The sequence below is a fragment of the Elgaria multicarinata genome, chromosome 6 (genome assembly GCF_023053635.1).
Source record: "Elgaria multicarinata webbii isolate HBS135686 ecotype San Diego chromosome 6, rElgMul1.1.pri, whole genome shotgun sequence".
NCBI classification, from domain to species: Eukaryota; Metazoa; Chordata; class Lepidosauria; order Squamata; family Anguidae; genus Elgaria; species Elgaria multicarinata.
This window is the reverse complement of record NC_086176.1, coordinates 2719716-2740741: the sequence shown is the minus strand read 5'-3', so window position 1 is coordinate 2740741 and position 21026 is coordinate 2719716. Positions and strand designations below refer to the sequence as shown.

The following is a 21026-nucleotide window of genomic DNA, read 5'->3' as shown; positions in this document are numbered from 1 at the left end:
GGACAGGGGTGTTGAACCTCTGTCAGCTCAAGGCTTAAACCAATCTGGGAAAAACTCCTGAGGGCACCACATTCTAGTGGTAGACAACACAGGAGAAGGACAAAGACAAAGGGGGCAGGGGGGCACGATCCAAAACACCTCCGCCCTTTAAAGCTCTCACTGCCAGCAACGCAGCCTTAGGAGAGGCATTTCAACTATATAGAAGGGTGGGGGCGGGGACATAGCATGCCAAAGGCAGGAAACCGCTTAATGATTTGGGGCAGGACTGTCTGGGGAATCCCGGAGGGCCAGCTTGGGCCCTGGCTTGAGGTTCTGCACTTGTCTTAGACCTTGATCACCGTAGGGCAAAGGAAGGGAGATGGGAAAGGCTGTCTGTCTGGCTGGAAGAGTAGAGCCTGGGCATGGCTGGCCTTGTCAAAGGTACTCGCAGTCTGGGTCAAAGCCTACAAAGGTCTCCTCAGTCTGTGCCTGTCCATCCAAGCGGAGCTTTGAATGGATTCTCCACGAAGCTACAGCCCTGTCCACGATGGTGCCTCAGCAGCATTGCCTGGCCAGGTGGCCGTGGTGGTGAAGGCAGAGGTCCAGCGGCAGGGTCTCTGGGCCCCGACACTTGCCCCAATATGCCACCTGCTGGTTCTGCGCATGCTGAAGTCCACTTCAGGAAAAGCATTTTTTCTTAGAGTGAGCTCTGTGTTGAAAGTGTGTTAAAAGAACACAGAGCTTTTAACTCACTTTTGGATAAGCCCCTTCTTCCATATGCTTTTTTCCTTGTGCATGTGCTCTCTCTGGTGCACTCTCTTTCTCCAGCACCACCATCTCTCACACATTCCCCTGTTTTTTCCGTTTCCCGGCTTGCAGGACTCCTAGCATTTGCTCTACAAGAGAGACCGGGGCAGTCAATATGTTCTGGAAGCCCAGAGGTGCATTGATTATATGATGCAGAAGCCCCCTTGAAGCCATCCTGGGGCTTTCCAGAGAAGCTCCTGTGGAAGGAGAGGGAAGGGCCTTCCGGGGGTGGTGTCACAGTGTACGTGAAAGAGGGCATGGCATGGCATCAAAGAAACTGAAAACCTTGAAAGGGCAGACTCCGGGGGGGCAGAGCTTGACGGCCATGGAAGGGTAAGATTTCTTATAAGGCTCTAAGATGGCTGAGCCGAAAAATTCAATTACCTCACTTAAAAGGGCATAAATCTCTAATGAACATTTTGGAAAAGGACTATGAATAATTACTGACGGTGTTGTTGACTTTTATGAAAGTGGAAATGATATAAGGAGTGGGGAAATCAACGCGGCTTAAGGGCTTCCAAAGCAGCTTTCAGAGTGGGGAACGATACTAAAACTAAAGTGCTTGTTATGCCGGCGCTCCCACAGCGATCGCTGACTTGATTTACGGTGTAGCTCACTCCTTATCTGTGTAGACTGAACTATTGCTAATAAATCTAATCATCGGGAAGTTCAGAGAGAGAAAAGCCGTCAGGGCAAGCAATGAGAGACTGTTTTTGATTACTATTCGGGACACTAAGAAATAGATATATGCCCTATGTCACATATCAGAAAAATAAAAAATAAAATTGCAAAGGTTACCTGGTTGCGTCGGAAACGCCCTAGCAATCACAATCTCCCCCGCCTAGAAAAGCTGTCTTCAGAAGAAGAGCTGGTTAGTGCTGACAGTGCGAGCAAGATAGAGACAGAGACAGAGACGGAAGAACCCAAGATGGCGAAGAAAGCTGGCAAGGAGCCAGCCACGATGATTGAAATAAAAAGCTTCATACTGGAAAACAATGAAATAATTTTTAAGAAAATGGAACAGCATGCTGAGAGGGCAGATAAACGGATGGATGTGTTGGCTGATAAGATTGCTCAGAATGATAAAAGTATAAAGAATTTGGAGGCAGGAGTAAATTTGCTGGAGAAAAGACAAGATGTTTTTGAAAAAAGTTCCAATGTGCAATTCCAGGACCATGAATTAAGGCTGATCCAATTACAAGACCAGAATCGCCGTTCTTCTATTCATATTAAGCATCTCACTCAAACACCAAGAGAAGAGTTGAGGAAAATAATTTTACAGTGGTTTAAAGAAATGATGCCTGATTTGGAAATAGAGGATTTGGACAGGATTCATAGAGTGGGAGGACTAAATTATAAAGGACTTAATAAAGACATTCTGGTAAAATTTGGCAATTTTTACAAAAAAGAGCAAGTTATGAAGAAATTGAGATCTATGCCTCTGCTGCAATATAAAGGCAAATCAGTGCAAATTTACAATGATCTTTGCCAGCAAACACTTAATTGGAGACGCAGTGTCAAGCCGATAACGGAAATATTAGCAAAGAATGTAATAAAGTATGCTTGGGGTTACCCTGTGTTTTTAAGATTTACACATGCTGCGAGGCAACACAGAGTAACCTCCTTGGATCAGGGCAAGGAGTTGCTGAAGAGTCTGGGTCTGTATGATGGTGCAAGTTTGAATGAAGCAGGCGGGAGTGGAAGTGAAGCGGGGGCGTCTGGGACGCAATAAAACTGATAAATTTGTCATGAGATAACAGTTATAAAATGGTTAAAATACAGAAATCTTGCCAGCCAGGCAGAGCACTGCCTCCCCCCCCCTTAAGGGTAGTAATGGCCGGAGTGATAGACTTACGGGGATTTGGGGGGGAAAGAGGTGGGGGGAAGGGGTTTGAGGTTTTTTTTATGGTTTTTGAGGGTTTTATGTGTGTGAATTTGAGTTGCAGAGCACAAGGGATCGGAAGAAGTATCAAAAGGTTGAATATGGATAAGAAAATAAAAGTACCAACGCTCAATGTTAAAGGTTTGGGGGCAGTCATGAAAAGGAGGAGAATTGAACAAATGTTAAATAGAGAAGGATCTGACATTATTATGGTGCAAGAAACACATCAGGGGTTCGAGGGCGTAAATCAGATAAGGACAAAGTGGTCAGTTTATTATGAAAAGTCATTGGGGACTTCAAAAAAAATGGAGTGGCTACTTTGATTTTTTTTAAAAAGCGGATTCATATTAGAAACTACAAAAAAGGATGACAATGGTAGATACCTTATGATAAAGGGTCAAATGGAAGGTAAAGCATATACATTAGTCAATGTTTATGCCCCCAATGAGAGACACAGAGAGTTTTTTATAGAATTATTTAAAGAAATAGAAGAATTTAAGGAGGGGTGTGTTATCTTAGCTGGGGATTTCAATATGGTTATGGATAATAGATGGGACAGGTCAAACCCCACTAATGTTGAAAAGAGAAATAATATCACTATATTGAATAAATTGGTAAAAGAAAATGATTATGTGGATTGTTGGCGTTTACTTAATGGGGCGAACCCTGGCTTTTCTTATTATTCCCCAGTTTATCATACATACTCTAGGATAGACTATACATTTGTTTCAAAGGAGTTTGCAACTAAAGTTTGTAAAATGGAAACGGGGGTAATAAAGGAAACAGATCATGCATTGTTAACCTTAGAGTTTACAGTTAAGAAGAATGATAAAGAAGCGTATAGGTGGAAAATGAATACAAAAATATTGAAATACAATAAAGTGGTAGAAAAAATGCAGAGGGAACTGTCAGAATCTTGGGAAATTAATGAAAAGGGTGGAACGGCTGGGTCAGTGGTTTGGGATACCATGAAGGCTGTAGCAAGAGGGATTTGTATTAGACAAACCTGTAATTTAAGAAGACAACAGTATGCAGAGCAGGAAAAGTTAGAGACAGAGATTAGGAGATTGGAGAAAGAGTATTGGCAGGATAAAAATAAATACAAATTAATAGAAATACAAGCAAAGAAAAAGGAATTGGAGATTATTAATATAGAGCAAGAGCAGAAAAATATAATTTATATGAAAAGAGAGTATTTTGAAAATAGCAATAGAAACTCTAGACTGTTTGCCAGACTCACAAAAGGAAAAAAGCGAGGAATGGGATAGGAACATTGAAGGATAAACAAGGGAATCATTGTCATACAATGAAGGGTAAAATAAAAACATTTCAAGAATTTTATCAAGAATTATATAAGGGAAAGGATATTCAAAAAATGAAGTTGGAAGATTATATAGAAAAGTATATAAAGAAGGGAATAAAATTGAACATAAAGAGTTAATGGAAAGGGCAATAACTCAAAGAGAAGTTGAAGAGGTAATTGAGAATTTGAAAGTAGGTAAATCACCGGGAGTAGATGGTTTAGGATCGGAATATTATAAGGTCTTCAAAGCGTTTTTAGTACCGAAATTAGTGAAACTTTTCAATGCTATACTGGAAGGAGAGAAGACACCAGAATCATGGGAACATTCATTGATAATATTAATTCCAAAACCAGATAAAGATTTGACTGTCCCTGATTCATATAGACCTATTTCATTAATAAATCAAGATGCTAAAAAAATTTCAACTATTTTGGCGAAACGGTTAAACAATTTTATAGCTGAATACATAGGAGAAGACCAGTGTGGATTTGTGGTGGGCAGACAGATGCACAATTTAGTGGGAAGAGTTTTAAATGCAATACAGGTAATAAAAAAATCAAAGATTAAGGCAGGAATTTTGGCATTGGATATTTTTAAGGCTTTTGATTGTGTGAGCTGGCAGGCACTAAAGATTATATTGAATAAAATGGGATTTGGAAATAAATTTAAAGCTATAATAGAACAGCTATATTCTCAAAATGCAGCCGTAGTGGTAGTGAACGACGGACTCACCGATAAGATACGACTAGCCAGAGGGACAAGACAAGGATGTCCACTCTCGCCGGTCCGGTTTGTAATGGTTATGGAAGTATTGGCGAATGCAATAAGAGATTATGGGGAGATAGAAGGAATTGGTGGTATAAAAAAAACAAAATTGAATATGTTTGCAGATGATACCCTATTAACTATTAAGAACCCATTAAGTAAGATAGATAGAATTAAACAGCAATTGAGAGAATTTGAAGAAGCTACTGGGTTAAGAATAAATTGGTCCAAATCAGAGATTATTTTATTTAATTATACTGAAAAGGAATGGGAACGAAAGGGAATAGAAATGAGAGTTAAGGAACAGATTAGATATTTGGGAATTAAAATTACAAAAAAATTAGACAATTTAGAGAAGGAGAATTTAAATAGGTTAAGAAAAGAGGTTATAGTAAAATTGGAAAAATATAAAAGATTGAATTTATCCTGGTTTGGAAGAATAGTATTAATAAAAATGAAGATTTTAGCTAAAATTAATTTTGTGTTTAGGATGCTACCAATAAAATTTTCAGAATTAGAGATAAAAAGCTGGCAGAATATTATAAATAATTACTGTAATGGGGATAAGAAAGCAAGGGTAAATAAGAACAAATGGTATTTAAGCCAAAAGAAGGGAGGAATGGGTCTCCCAAATATAAACCTATATTATGTAGCGAACAGGTTAAGACATATTGTAGAAGCAATTATAGGAGTAGGAAATTTAGATTGGATGGAGGATAAAACTACAAGCAATATAGAGATGAGGTTGGAAAATGTTTTTTTTAGGGAAGGAGGGAGAAAATGGGCTGAAAGTATAGGTAATCCGCTCCTGAGGTTTCACTGGGAAATTTGGAGTAAATTTAAAGGGGAGCTGCTTCCGAGCAGCTCCCCTTTGTCACCGGTAATAATGTTAAAGAATTTCCCGGAGGAACTGAAGGGCAGATTAAGTAAATTATTAATAGAAAAAAATAAAATGAAATTAAAGGATTGGTTGAGAGAAATGAATACAAGAGAAGACATGGAAGAGGTTCTAAAAGATAAAAAAATTAACCTGGTTAGATTATAGGCAATTGGAACAGTGGACTAAAAAGTGGGTAAGAGAAAATAGAGATTGTAGAGAAATGACGAAGTTTGAGGAACTAATAGTTAAAAGAGAAAAATGTAAGGGAGAAAGTTCAGCGTTAAAAGGGTTAATGAGTGAAATATATAAAATATTGCTGGAGAAAGGGTCAATGGATAGTTCAGGAAAAATGGTATGGGAGACAGATTTGAATGTACAAATAGGACAACAGAGCTGGGAGGGACTTTGGAAACAAAGAGTGTTGAGAAATATGTCAGTGAGAATAAAAGAGAATTATTTTAAAATTATATGGAGGTGGTACCTAACCCCGATTAGATTGAATAAGATAAATAATCAGCATTCAGCAAACTGTTGGAGAGGTTGTGGGGAAAAAGGAACGTATTTACATATGTGGTGGGAATGCAAATATGTACAAAGATTGTGGAAGATAGTGTTTTTGGAGATTGAAGAAATAGTGGGAATGAAGATAGAACAAACACCAAAAGTTGCATTACTGTCACTATTTGAAGATTTAAAATGTGGAAAAGAAATTAAAGAATTGATATCGAGTTTGCTGACTGCAGCACGATTGATGGTAGCTAGGAACTGGAAGTTTCAAGGGGAATATTCTATTGAAGAATGGTACAAAGAAGTATAGGATATAGCTATTAATGATAAATTGACTTGTAATATTAAGTGGAGAAGAGGTATAGCTAAAACAAATGATTCTGAAGGAATTTGGAAACAGTTCCTAATATTTGTGTTTTCTAAGGGAAGTGGGAAACCGTCAGCAGAAGAAAGTATGAGATTTTGGAATCAGGAATGAGATCCCGAGGTTGGGGGGGCGTGCACTTATATGTTAAGATTGATTATGTTATGATATGATATTTTGTAATCAACATTTATTCAATCAAATAAAAATAAATAATAAAAAAGGGCAGACTCCTCCACAGAATTACCATGAGGCCCAAAAAGTAATTTAGTATTGGAGGTATCTCTCTGATCAAAAGAAATCAGCAAGACTTCCAAGGGAGAAAGGGGAGACTTCAGTTACTTTCATACAGACTGGATATATCTGCATGTTTCATTTGGCTTGCCATCGCTTCTCTGCCCATGTGTTTGTCCCTCATTACTTCCTCTTTTGCAAGCCCTCTTGAATGCCTCTAGTGTGGGAGAGCCCACCACCTCCCTAGGTAACTGGTTTCATTGTCATACTGCTCTAGTAGTCAGGATGTTTTTCCTGATGTCCAGCCGGAAGCTGGCTTCCTGTAACTTGAGCCCATTATTCCATGTCCTGTTCTCTAGGATGATCGAAAAGAGATCCTGGCTCTTCTCTGCGTGATAACCTATTAGATTGTAAGCCTATGCGGCAGGGTCTTGCTATTTACTGTTTTACTCTGTACAGCACCATGTACATTGATGGTGCTATATAAATAAATAATAATAATAATAATAATATTTGAAGAGTGCTATCATGTCTCCCCTCAATCTCCTCTTCTCCAGGCTAAACATGCCCAGTTCTTTCAGTCTCTCTTCATAGAGCTTTGTTTCCAGAACCCTGATCATCCTCATTGCCCTCCTCTGAATATGCTCCAGCTTGACTGCATCCTTCTTGAGGTGTGGTGCTCTAGTATACCTCCTGGAGCTTTCACAGTTGTGATGAAGAGGGAATTTCACCAGGTGCTGCATGCACACAAATGACGCCTGCTGTAATTCCCTTTTCTATGCAAGATGCAGGAGTCCTGTCCTCCTTTTCCTATGGTCAACCTACTCCATCCCCAGTAGAAATGAGGGGGGCAGGCCTATAATTTGGCCTACTAATCTTCCCTGGCTTCAAACTGTGCATGTTATTTTTTCATACTTTAACTTTTTTTCCCCTTCAATATTTGGGGCTTGTTTTCCCCCATTTATTTGTATAGAAATAAGATTCCCACCCTTTCCCCAAAGGCCAAACTAGACACTGAGCACGCTTATTTAGGGTGACCATATGACCGGATTTGCCCAGATTTGTCTGGGGTCTTGATGGCAAATCCGGGAGGGGGAGGGGACATCCGGATTTTCTTTCAAAGAGCAGTTCTAATGGGAATTAACAAAAATGCTTATAAATCCATCATTTTTTTAAGATAAAGACATGAAACTTGGCACAATGGTAGCTCTTAGGAAGGGCTTTAGTCATACAAAGTTTGAAACAGATCCATTCATCCATTGATTTTTTAGGATTTTTTTAAAAATTGAGGTTTTAAAATTATTATTTTTAAAATCGTCATTTTTAAAGTTAAAAAGATGAAACTTTGCACCACAAAAGGATTTAGGTAGAGCTTTAGCCACACCAAATTTGAAACAGATCTGTTCATCCACTGATTTTTTAGGAATTTTTTAAAAATTGAGGTTTTAACATTATTATTTTTAAAATCGTTATTTTTAAAGTTAAAGAGCTGAAACTTTGTACCATGATATGATTTAGTTAGAGCTTTAGCCACACCACATTTGAAACAGATCTGTTCATCCATTGATTTTTTAGGATTTTTTTAAAAAATGAGGTTTTAAAATTATTATTTTTAAAACTGTCATTTTTAAAGATAAAGAGCTGGAAGTTGGCACCATGATAGCTTTTAGGTAGAGCTTTAGCCATACCAAATTTGAAACAGATCTGGGGGCAGTAGCAAACCCTGTTAACAACAACAGCAGCTTGCAATGAGTGAAGATACAGTCAGAAAAGATATTTGAGGGAAGGGGAGAATGTAACACACAGAGTATAGCAAAAGCTTCAAAGTACAGCAAAACCTACAAAAGTAGGAGTGAGTGAAGTTAATTTCAGATACATTGAATGTCTCACTTGTTCTTTATTTCAGTGATTTTAACATTAAGATGTTATGTAGAATAGATTTGTCTTAAATGTGTGCTGTAAAATCAGACATGTGACCAAGGCTATGTTTGGGTGGGCATGCCCCCTTGGTACTGGACATGCCCCCTTGGGGGCGACCATGTTGTCCTCCTTTTTGGTTTCCAAAATATGGTCACCCTAGCTTATTCCTGGGCAGGCATGGATTTTCGTGGGTCCCTCTCACAATGATGTCTGCCTCCTGCCCTTTCCAGCCTTCTTTGTGTGCCAAAAAAACACCCCAGTAAGTCTGACTTATTTTTAAAGTTGGAACTAGCCACTGTGTTCTGCTGTGTGCAGCAGAAGGAGCGTGAACAAAATGGGCCACTGAATGGGCCATGCCCAAGTTATTTACTTCCTTTTTCAAAAGAGGAAGTTATGAGGGACCAATGTGGGGGCAAAGAAGCAACAGTAAGCAAACACAATTTCCCCTCATGTGATGATGCTCATTACCAGAGAAACATGATTTCCAATCCCATTCCCCCTGTCGTTCTAAAGCAGGAGCTGGGTTTGTGCGTGTCGAGGGGGGGTGGGCAGTGGCAGGCAAGAATGTTTGGGCACAGAAGGGGTTAAACACTCTTGCCTGCTGATTCTCTCATATAAATGCTCTCTACGTCTAGATTTCCCATTATCTTAGCAAACAAACACATATCTCCAAAACGTATTTTGCTCAGGCTGTATCATCTTTGAAAACAGGATGCATAAATGGATGAATAAGAAATCAAATTGCTTCTTCACAAGGCTACTAGTCCTGAAGCCTATGTGCTACCTTCAGTAAGCCTATATGCACCAGTTGCTGGGGAACATGGGCAGCAGGGTGCTGTTACACAGTGTTCTGCTTGTGGGTCCCTGGTCGACAGCTGGACTAGATGCCCCTTGGTCTGATCCAGCATGGATGTTCTTATGTTCTTACAAACATGTATTGAATTCTGCCCCAGCCTTTGCCCAGCCGTGACCACTGCCCCAAGGTCCTTTTTTAATTACTATTCACTGAAGGAGATGCCCAGTTGCAGAGATCAAATTCTAAGCACAAAAAAGGCATCAGGCCACAGAACCAGAAGCCAGTGAAATGTTAGGTCAAATGCTGATGCTCCAATCTACACCAGACACCAGCAAATTTCTTTCAGTGGCTGTTCACATCTGCAAAGTTGGAAATTTGACACATTCACATGAGCCTGTTAAATGTTGGCAGATGAGCCAGGATGAGAGAGTTCCACTGAAAATAAATTGACGGAATGATAAGCTTTTGAGCAAAGTTTATTCTCTATCTCGTAAGAGCCTCTATTAAACTAAATTCCCTTTCACCATCTGCTCCACTTACTCAGTAGGTGTTCAGACCCTCACTGTATTAACACTGGGCAAAGTTAGACATAGGTGAGAGTTGTTACAGCAATCTCAAATACACTTTTCGTTCTAATTTGAAAATCTCGTAACAAAAAAAAGGCTGGCTGGGGCTTGTTAGCTTCATCCCACATACCTGTTTCCCTTGAATTATCCCCTACAGCACTTAGCTGTCATTGTTGTTGTTGCTAGCTAAATCACATCCAGGGCAGCAGCGCTCCTAAGATCCTTTGCATACCAGGAAAAGGGTTTAAGGGGGGGAAATGTAAAAAAAATCAACGGATGACCCAATCCAATTCAAATTTGGTGTGCTTAAAGCTCTCCTTAATATCTATTACTGTGCCAATTTTGAAGTCTTTATCTTTAAAACTTATGCAGATGTAATCATTTGTTTAATTTGAAGCTTAAGAGTATCAAATCCTGCTCCTGCACCCCCAGTGGCCGCTCAGAAAAGAAGAAATGATTCGCTCAAAAACTACTAGCAAAATAGCTTGATTCTTTTCCTTTTATAGCACAATTAAAACAGGATGCATGGGAGTATCCTGCTTTATAAGGTGGGAAACTTCAGAGTACTTCACAATAAAAGCAGATTATAAGATGGAAATTTTTGGAGTCTTTTGCACGCAATTCGCAGTGATTGCACAGTATAACGCTGGTGTGATAAAGCTTTACATGGGCAGGACTCACTGTGGCTGTGAAGCAGCTGGGTCAGACCATATTCATCCTAGCTCTCAAAACCTAAAGTCATTCCTGTTTCCCAGTAATTTATGAACCAGCCCTGAGACAATGGGTTGGATCCAGATTTATGCCTACGAAATCACAGCCCAGGAGTCCTGGGTCATCACAGTTCCCAGATGCATTTTTAGACGCGTGAATGCTCCTCAGCCACCACAGGAAAAAATGCCATTGACTTTCAGTGGAAGTACAGTTTGTTTCCTGTAACATGCAAGGCAGCAGCTGAGTTTTACCAATAGGGACCACTGCTGTTTGATGCATTGCCACAGAGCTGCTGCAGATACACTCATGGGCTTCCTTTCTCCATCAAGGACTTGCTCAGCTGTGGATTCTCAGGGACATGACTGAAATTGGCTATGTTGAAAACCATGGGCTACCCACGCCATCTCAGAATTAAGTACATGTAGGGCTCCTTCTTTAAAGTCAACCTAAGCATGCTTGGATCAAAGGGGTGCGAGTTTAAAGTTCTGTAAGTGTGCAATTCATCACTGGATGAATCTGCCCTGTTCTTGGGTTCCTGAAAATAACCAAGGTGTTTCCCCTGCACGTGTCAAACAGACTTTTCTGCTTTGAAAACAGGAAAACGGCACTCGATCGCTATAGTCTCGAGAAAGCGGGCTTCACTCACATCCTCAACGCAGCCCACGGCCGGTGGAACGTGGACACGGGACCAGAATACTACAGCGACATGAGCATTGAGTACCACGGGGTGGAGGCGGACGATCTCCCCACCTACAACCTTAGCCAGTTCTTTTACTCATCTGCTGAGTTCATCGATAAAGCACTTCAGAACGACACAAGTAAGGAAAATGGAATGCAAACCTGGAGTCATGTTGCCTAGACTTTCCTCACGCAAGACCATAATCTGACAAGGATATTTTCTGCAACTTGTGATCAGTGGAAAAAGTAGCGGGGGGTGGGTGGGTTGGAGATCTCATGCAGCTGTTGGTGAAAGCAGTTCTCTCATTGGAACTGGGAGGGGTGATTTCCCCCCCCCCCAGCTTACTCTCAAAATTTATTCTGGAGGGCTGGGAAGCCCCCTGGAGCAGATTCTTTGGGCAGTCCAGAGGGCTACAGTGGTGGGGAGGAGAGAGGAGGAGAGTCCCGGTGTGCTAGCGGACTTCCACTAGCACAATGTTGGATTTAACCCAATGTCTGTGGGCATGGTGTTGGAGAGAGAGAGAGAGAGAGAGAGAGAGAGAGAGAGAGAGAGAATACAAATCCTTTATTTAAGAATCCACATTGCAAGGCTAGCAGCACTAGCAGTATCCCTGACTAAGCCTGCTAGTTGCTATTCCCAATTTCCTCTTATAGGCTACTACCCTTCAGCTGGGTCTAATCCCAGCTCTCTTAAAGATACAATGCCTATACATTCACCAGACATGGTAGCGTGTTTAAAGCAAGGGCCGGAAAACTGGTGCCCTCCAGGTGGTTTGGACTACAACTCCCTCCATCCCTGCCCTTCGGCCATTGTGGGCAGTTGTAGTCCAAAACATCTAGAGAGTACCAGGTTGATACTAGTTTAATGTGTCAGCTTATGTCAGGGCCAATGTCTTCCTGGGGACCAGATACTCTACAGTCCATCTCACAGGAAATGGAGGAGTGGTGTACAGCATACACATCTCAGTGCACAGCGGGCTCTCCTGGAAATGTACACATGGGAAATAGCTCGGGTTATGTCTATTCCAAGTGTAGTAACCCTCCCTTCCAGCCCCTTCCAATCTCCCAAACCTTTCCCCCTTCCTTGAATGTACTTAACCTGTTGGGGCAGGAGCAGGGTGACACTGGGGCCAAGGAAAAAGGGAACCATTCCCTCTCTGGCTCCTGGAGTGCTACATAGCAGAATGCCAAGACCCACCGATCTAGTCAATGCCTGGCAGTGGTCCAGTCAAGGCCCAAGCAATATCTTATACATCATAGAAAATGTAACAGGCAGGGCTTATGAAAAGACATTCGGAGAAGTTTATGCTAACTGCAAATAGTTTTGAATTAAGCACACTCAGAAACTATTACTGAGCCAAGGAAAGACCACTTTTCTAACTTAAACCTCTCTCTGCTAGGCTAGCTCACTCTCTCCAGAGCATTTAAGACTACTTAGATGTGAGTGAGCAGCAATAAACTATTATTGATTTCAATCAGGATGGAAGAAAAGTTAGATTTTTGCTGACTTGGTTATATTTCGTGGCCTCCCAAAATGGAGTTGCAAAAATCAGTATAGTCTTGTCTGGTGAGCCAAGATGATCACAGATGGAAATGGACAAGTAACTAGGGCAAATGGAAAAAGGAAGAGCTACGCTGGATCTGACCAAAGGCCTTTATAGTCCAGCATTCTGCCCCCACGGTGCCCTACCAGATGTCCCAATGTAGGACATGAGTGAAATAGCACCTTCCCAGCAATTGGTATTCAGAAGCATCCTGGCTCTGATATGGGAGGTTATAGTTAGCCAGCATGACTAGTAGTCATTGTTAGGCTTATCTTCCATGCATTTGTCTAACCCCCTTTTAAAGCCATCCAAGTTGGTAGATAAGAATCAATGTAGGATTCTGGTATTTAACTTCTTGTTTTGACCCTTGAGCATACAATCAAAACATCATATATAAAAATACAATAGTGTAAGGCTTATTACTAAAGATCTTTCAAACTGATTTTGCTCATTTTTGTTTTAAACTAAAGCTTGAGAAGTGTAGGCATGCTGAAAATTTTGAAACGTTGAAAAAGTTCAAAGCTTGAGCTTTGGGCAGCTTGGGAAAGGACAGCAATGAGGTAAAGGGGAGGTTAATGCATTGCATACGCCCCACACTGTGGATGTAATGTAGCATATGACAGTCTGTGTCTGCACATGTATTAAAGTTCTTAGAGTTCTGGGCCAATGAAAGGAAAGGTACAGAATGTTGGGAAAAGGGCCAAAGAAAAGTCAGTCAGTGGTAGTTAGAGGAGGAGGAAGAGAAGTTGAGGAGAAATAGCTGAAAGGACACCAGAGGAAGAAGAGAGAGAAATCTTATGTGTTTTCGACCTCAAACATCAAGAAACGGTAAATGGACATTTTAAAAAGAACATTTTTTTCATCTTTGCTGATTTACTTTAAAAGTGTAAAGCTGTTCAAGTCACAAGGGAAATGGGCAAAAATATTTTTATCCAATCGTTCTCAGAGTACTAGCCCCCACGGCGAGATGGGATTTGCATTAGTGTTCTGAAGATTGCGCTCACAAATACAATTGCTGTGGAAGGATAGGAAAGCTCATGATTCATGTACTATTTGCTGCTGCAAACATTTCAGAACCATGTAACAATTGAATGAAGTGTGTAACAAACGAAGTTTACTTAACACTGTGTAAACTGCCCAGAGAGCTTCGGCTATGTGGTGGTATATAAATGTAATAAATAAAATAAATAAACAAACTTTTACGAGCCCTAGATTTCAGTTCTCTGCCAGTATTTCCCAGAACTACTTCCCTGGTTATGAAACTCTTTGGTTCCTACCATCATGACAATGGGCTTTTCTGCACGACGCTGTACTACTGCTGTGACTGAGGGCCAATTTGCACATTATATCAAGCAGAGAATCCCAGTTCTGCTGCAATCTGCAAAGCCGGCACTGCCACATCCAAGAACTGCAGATGAACCCTGGAGAACATGGAACTTGGGGGTGGTGATGTTTACAATCTTACAGGAGAAGCAGGAGTGCAGTGCTGCTAAGGGAGTGTTTGAGACAGCCTTCAGAGAAGAGTTAGTGGGGAGGCAGGAAGTGGGGAAGAGGTGGAGGGGTAAGGAAGCATGAGAACTCTTTCCTCCCACTCCTGTCAAACTTTGACTGTCTTTAGCTCATATACTATCAAAGCAGGTTTTCCCCTCACATGATCCAATCAGCTCTACGTTTGCAACTGAGATTTATTGTTATCTTCACACAAGCAGGAGGAGAATGAAGTAGAAACATTAAAGCCTTTCTGATATCACTGTTTGATTGCTGCTACAGCTCATCATTTCCTGACCGGCAGTGGTGCTCTAGTTCCAAACTGAGGCCTTTAAAATTCTACAAACCCCTTCAGCCTCAACTGGCCTTTCACTTCTCATTCCTCTCCTTCCACAAAATAGCCTCCACAAAAGGTTTTTTGCAGCAGAAGCAAGCAGAGAAATGCAAGATGTCACCTGCTGACCTATAAAGCTCTTAATATCTTAGAGCCACTTATCAGGTTTCCAACCTCCTGTCAATGCAGGTGCCCCTCTGGTCAGATCAGATGCCCCCTGTACAAAAAAGCTGTCTGGGTCTTTAAAGGTCTTCTGCCTTTGCCAATTGCAAGATAGTGCTACAAGTTAATCCCTTATTAGGACTAGAGAGAGAGAGAGAGAGAGAGAGAGAGAGAGGTGGTGGTGGTGACATATATATAATTCCCCCCCCCCCAAGCTTGGTATAGACAGCATTTGCAAGGAAATAGTGGGAGGGGACACACACACACCACAATTCTGAGGGTGAATCTGGTCTGGCCAATCTATGGCTCCTCCTCTAACCTTTTGGTCCCATTTCACTTCCAAAATTATAAATGCTCAACCACCTGACTGCAATCTTACAGAGGAGATATTTATTTTATTTTCATAATTTCCCTATGCACTCCTGTTGCAAAATGTAGAATTGTGTGTTCAGGAGGCGATAGAGCAGTTGAGGGCATATTTAGCACTTGTCTTGTTGGCCCAAAAGATTAAGAGCAAATTTATTTGATAACCTCAGTTATAAGATTCACCAACGACTCTTCCTCCTCCAGCCACTGACAGCAACAGCTTCTTAGCCTCCCACCAAGCTTTAGCAGGTATCACAGTCACGACCAGCACTTGCCTAGTTTGGTTTGTTACTGCACTTCCAGGATTGTAGCTATTATCTGGCAGGCGCAACATAGCAGCAAATGCAAAACAAGAAAGAAAGAAAGAAACAAACCTTGGAGTGAAACCTATGAGTTGGCAAACACTGGCTGTTGCTAGACAAGGGTTTCGCCTGTGCGTCCAGATGATGCAGAAGGGATCCCGGGGTCAAGCAGGGGGGGGTGTCAACCCTCCCTTGGCCCGAGATAACCGGCACCGGTTGTGGCCCGGTATTTCCCGCGGTCTCGGGCTGAGCCCAAGACCGCGGGCGTGTAGCCCATTCCACCGCTTTTCCCAGCTACCGCATTTACTCGTGAGTAGCCAGGAAAAGCGGTGGATGGAGCACAGCACTCCACAGGAGTGCTGTGGCCATCAGGGCAGGGTGGGGAGATGGGGGGAAATGGAGCCAAGGGGGATGGGGAGATCAGAGTTCGCGGGCAGGCGGGATCAGAGATCGTGGGTGGGGGGATCGGAGATTGGGGGCCGGGGGGGAAATCGGGCCAGGGGGGAGTGGAGAACCCTTTAAAATAAAACCTACCTTTATCATTGGTGCACTCCTGCACATATGGCCCCTTTAAGATATTAAACAAAATGGCCAACACGACGGGGCTTTCTTTTACCCCATCGCGTCAACGTGTGGATAGGAGCAACAGCCTGCACTACTTCTAGCGTGGGCTAGCCCCTCCACACGCCCAAATTTTAAAGTAGGTCTAGCAAGGCCCATTGTCTTTCTTTTCCCTGTAAGATTCCTCCCCCACCTCCATGCATCTCTGGCATCTTTGTACCTTTGTGGTGGATAGCAAAGCTATAACCATTTTGGCTGGAAAAAAGCAGGGTACATTATATAAAAAAATGAAAGGCTACTAGCATTATTCAGCACTGATCATTGCCTCATGTGTCACCTAGCCCCCATCTATATGGCAACGAGATTGTTCCTCATTAAATATAAACTTGAATTTTCATTGATTCGAATGTAGGTAAAAGAGCATCACACTGTAGCAGCAACACCGATTTATTTCCTGAATTTATTTATTTTATAGTGAGTTATAAATGCACACATGTGCATTATTGCATATACAATGATACGAAGCTACGAAGGAGAAAGGAGCAAAGCTATAAATTTTATATGTAGAGCTCCACAGATTCATATAACAGACAAACTGGGAGTGGGGGCGGAGGAATGAGGCAGCAGAGGGAAAGGAACAAAGCAGCAGAACACTTCTCCATCATCTGGCTGCCCATTTCCCACTCTTTCTTTTTGTGAACTGCCCAGAGAGCTTCACATATTGGGTGGTACAGAAATGCACTAAATATATAAATACATTTGTTTTAAGAAGCTTTCTCTGTGGAGCTCCACAAAGAGACTTCAAACTAAAATCGGCGCGAACAAACAAGGCAGATGATTGGTGTGAAATTGGGAAATCAGCCAATCACATTGTCCTACCTGCAAAGCCCTGCCCACATGTCAAAATCCAATTTAACTCCTCCCAAAGACACATAGCCATAACGCGGTGCAAACTCGGATGTGAACTAAAAGTCATGGTAAATCACGAATGCGAAGATGGGCATTATCGGGTTAAAAACCCAGCGCTGCGGCAAATGGACGGCTGCGTCAAGTAACTTAAAACACGGACATGCACATTTAGGTTGGGGTAAACAAGCCATATAGACAAGCCCATTTGTCTATAGACAAGCCCATATAGACAAGCCCATTTCCTAATTAGATCAAACTGAAAACTGGCAATAATAATAATAATAATAATAATAATAATAATAATAATAATAAGTTATAACCTGAAAAGGGGGATATCATTGTTGTTAAATTTTAGAGAACTTTTTTCCTTTTTAAAATACAAGAACTTGCATGTAAATTTCCTTTATCTAAAGTTCTTATAGCTTCCCCCACACCATTGTAAGAATGTGCTATATTTGATTGGATGTTCATTTTTATCATTGCAATGCATGCCTGAACCTATGCATGTTTCCATGGAAGTTTCACTGTGTTCAATAGCACTTATTCTTACACATTTGTGAATTGGATTGCAGTCTAAAATATCTAAGAGAAGAGACAGTTACACACACATTAAAATGGACTAACATAGGACATTTTTAAAAAGCTTCATTTTTACTGAGAAGGAAGTCCAACAAAGTTCAATACATTTGGATTTACATATCAGCAGATACCTGTCCTAGGCTGAGCTGATTTCTCAAAAGTTAGTCCAATCCTGAGGGGCTGGTTTTGACTAACATCAGTGCATGAGCATATTACTGAATAAGACTTGCCCAAGAAGGAGTGCTTGTGGTACAGATACTGAATGGGTTCTCTGTCTCTTTTCTTCACTTTACAGGCAAGGTTCTAGTGCACTGTGCCATGGGCCGCAGCCGCTCAGCTGCCTTGGTTCTCGCATATCTGATGATTTACAAGAATATGACAGTGGTTGACGCCATAGATCAAGTGCTCAAACACAGGTGCATTCTCCCAAATCGCGGCTTCCTGAAACAGCTCAGAGAACTGGATATAAAGTTGGCCCTGGAGAGGAGGAATGCCACAAATGGGATAGACTCTAACAGAGACCGGGAGACCAGCACAGAGATGGAGATATAACATTCCCACTTTTCCAGAAAACAAGTAGCAAAAAAAGAATCAGGGGTTTTGAAACAATCAGGTCAAGAGAGTAATTTGTTACCAATTAAGGGGGGAAAGGGGGCAGGGAGAGAATCAATAATACTTCTGTTGCCTTGAGGGTATTTTCAGCTTGAAAATCACAGAGAAGAGAAGAAAGAGCACAAAGCAACCTTAATAAGGAACTTGTAGTATACAGAGAAGGCAGCTCTGCCCTTAATGCTGCTCTTCAGAGCTGTTTCACAGAGAAGAAGGTTAGTGATCAAATCTGGCGACCCGTGTTCAGTCACCCGAGTGCATAAAAATAAAATATCAACTGGGATTTACATGGACCCACCGCTGGACAGCGTAAGATGATGATGATGATTTATTGCATTTTTTTATACCGCCCAATAGCTAAAGCTCCCTGGGCAGTAGTTTAATATTGTGGGGTTGGAGGCAATGCTTATAGCAAAAACAGGACTACATGTGCATGCATGCACACACATGCACATGCACACACACACACACACACACACTTTTTCTATGCAACACCCTCACCACCTCCAATACATGTTGATGGGACCTAACTAGGTCATTTGTCTCATGGCTAGATTTTTTTCTGATCTCATCTCCAGTAAAGTATAGGGGACTATTTTGTTCATTGTGATCTATGCAAATACATGTGCCAGTGGCCAATGGCCATGTTCTTTTACCTTAAGGGAAATGGCAACCGCTCTCTAAAAGCCTGTTAGCAGCACAGCCCCTCTTTTATCTACAGGTGCTTCCAGCCAGAGGGCTCCTAGTACTAACTGTCAAAAGGCATTTTGCTGCTCTTCCATCTTTTCTTCCTTAACGCTATTTTTTCTGGTAAGAAAAAACCCATGGAAGAAGAGGCAGGAGAAACCATAGTAGGGCTAGACACTGAAGATGCTGTTGTCCAGACGCGACCCCCCTCCCCCCCATACAACTCCATGAATGAGACAATGAGACAGCACAATAAAGGCCTTGGCTGGAAATAATCCATAAACTGCTCTGCATACATCTTCTGATGCCAAAGTAAGATATCAATCAGTATTCAATTCTGAAAGTTAAGGAACATAATTGGATGTGGCTGAGCTACCTGCCCTCAACTACTCCAGTTTGTGCATAGATAAAAAAAATCTATGGTAGCCTTCCCCAACACAATCCCCTCCAGATGTTGTGTACCACAACTCCCATCTGCCCCAGTCATTCATTTTTCCCAATGTATTATTTATATATTTAAAACATTTATATCCCACCCTATATCAATAAGATCTCAGGGCAGCGTACAGAAGTATTGCTTGCCTTATAGCTGAAACTCTCAGGAAGATGTACATAATAAAATTAACACAATAAAAACAATAATCAACCAAATAAAAGTACTTTGAAAATAATTTAAAAGCAGCAACACCAACATTAAAAGCAGAAAATAATTATCAAATAGTTCAAAACTCAGGTCAATGATAACAAAGGGATTCCTCTCTCCAACCCAACCCCAAGCCCCTGGTAGCCTCCAGGCTAGGGCACAGAAGGAGCCCAAACCTCCATGGGCTGGATTAGGGCTATGGGCTCGAAGTCCCCCATCCTTGCTTTAGCAATAAAGATGGAACTATAAGCATACCCAAGCTACAAACTCGATCCTTTGGGATAAGGGTGCAAAACCTGTTTGGCCCCAAAAGCTGCATCCAGAGTTTGCTGGGGGATTGGGGACTGCACTTGTAGTTCCTCCACTGCCACTAGTGTGGTGTGGAATCTTTTTCTGCCTAAGTAAGCAGGCCTGAATCATTCAGCAGCACTTTCAAATATCACCCCAAATTCTAAACCTCAGCAGTATGTCTATTCAGACATAAGCAAGACAAGCTTCTGAAGTAAGCAGGACCACGTGTCTCGGCAGCCTCTTCCCCAGATTTTGCTCCCTTCTCCCTGGCAGGGAAAAGATTTAGCAGCAGCTGATCGGAGATAAGAGCTTTGTACAAAGCGCTCCTCACACCTAATATCTTCTTTAAAATATCTTGCCTCCCCTCCCCTGGGAGCTTCAGTCAGTCACTCTTCACCCACCTTCCTTTCTGGCAACTAATTTAGAATTTATTTATTTTAACTCTATGCATTAAATCACACACACTATTTATATATCATTAAACAAACAAACAAAAACCCCTACAGTTTACAAAACAATGTTAAGGCTCTAGAGCTTTCAACCAAACACCAAAAAGCAGGGAAATTGCTGTCCGCGTTTGGATTTTTAGTGTCCATAGTTTCTATGTTACCCAGTCTAGTGCAACTATTGCAAGAAGTTACATCAGCCACTTAAAGGTCAGAAGATAATTGGTTAACGACCTGACAAGTGTGATTGATTGGTGATTAAGCTGTAAATTGGTAGAGAAAGATACTGCTATGTATATAAGTCTTGTGTAAAGAGTGTGTCTTTAACTCTCCTGTGTGAATATGATGTTGTTGTGAGTATACTGTATAATATTGTAAATATATGATCTCTAAGTCTTTAACTCAGTAAAATATTGCTGAAGAAAAATACTGTTGCTGTCGATTATCTCTGTGGCTGTCTTTACTTTCTCTGAGCCTGCCTGGAATGCTGCATACTTTGCTAATCTCTCCACCCGGAGAGGATTTTTTCCGGACGACCCAACAATTGGGAGTTAAGGCTCACATACTCCCTAGGGAGGCAGAAAATGCAAGTGAAATTCTCATTCTCCTAAAGCAGATTATTATTATTATTATTATTATTATTATTATTATTATTATTATTATTTATATAGCACCATCAATGTACATGGTAGGATGGAGAATATGATATGCA

The 21026-nt window shown here is 41.4% G+C and overlaps 1 protein-coding gene across 1 annotated transcript in view; it reads left to right on the top strand.

Moving 5' to 3' along the window:
- DUSP29 (dual specificity phosphatase 29) overlaps positions 1-18230 on the top strand; it is a 52123-nt gene extending 33893 nt beyond the window's left edge. The window contains exons 3-4 of the mRNA XM_063128465.1: positions 11313-11533; positions 17934-18230. Of these exons, the coding sequence (XP_062984535.1) occupies positions 11313-11533; positions 17934-18190 (478 nt within the window). The 3' untranslated portion in view covers positions 18191-18230. The remainder of the gene's footprint in view (positions 1-11312; positions 11534-17933) is intronic.
- Positions 18231-21026: the final 2796 nt, after the last annotated feature.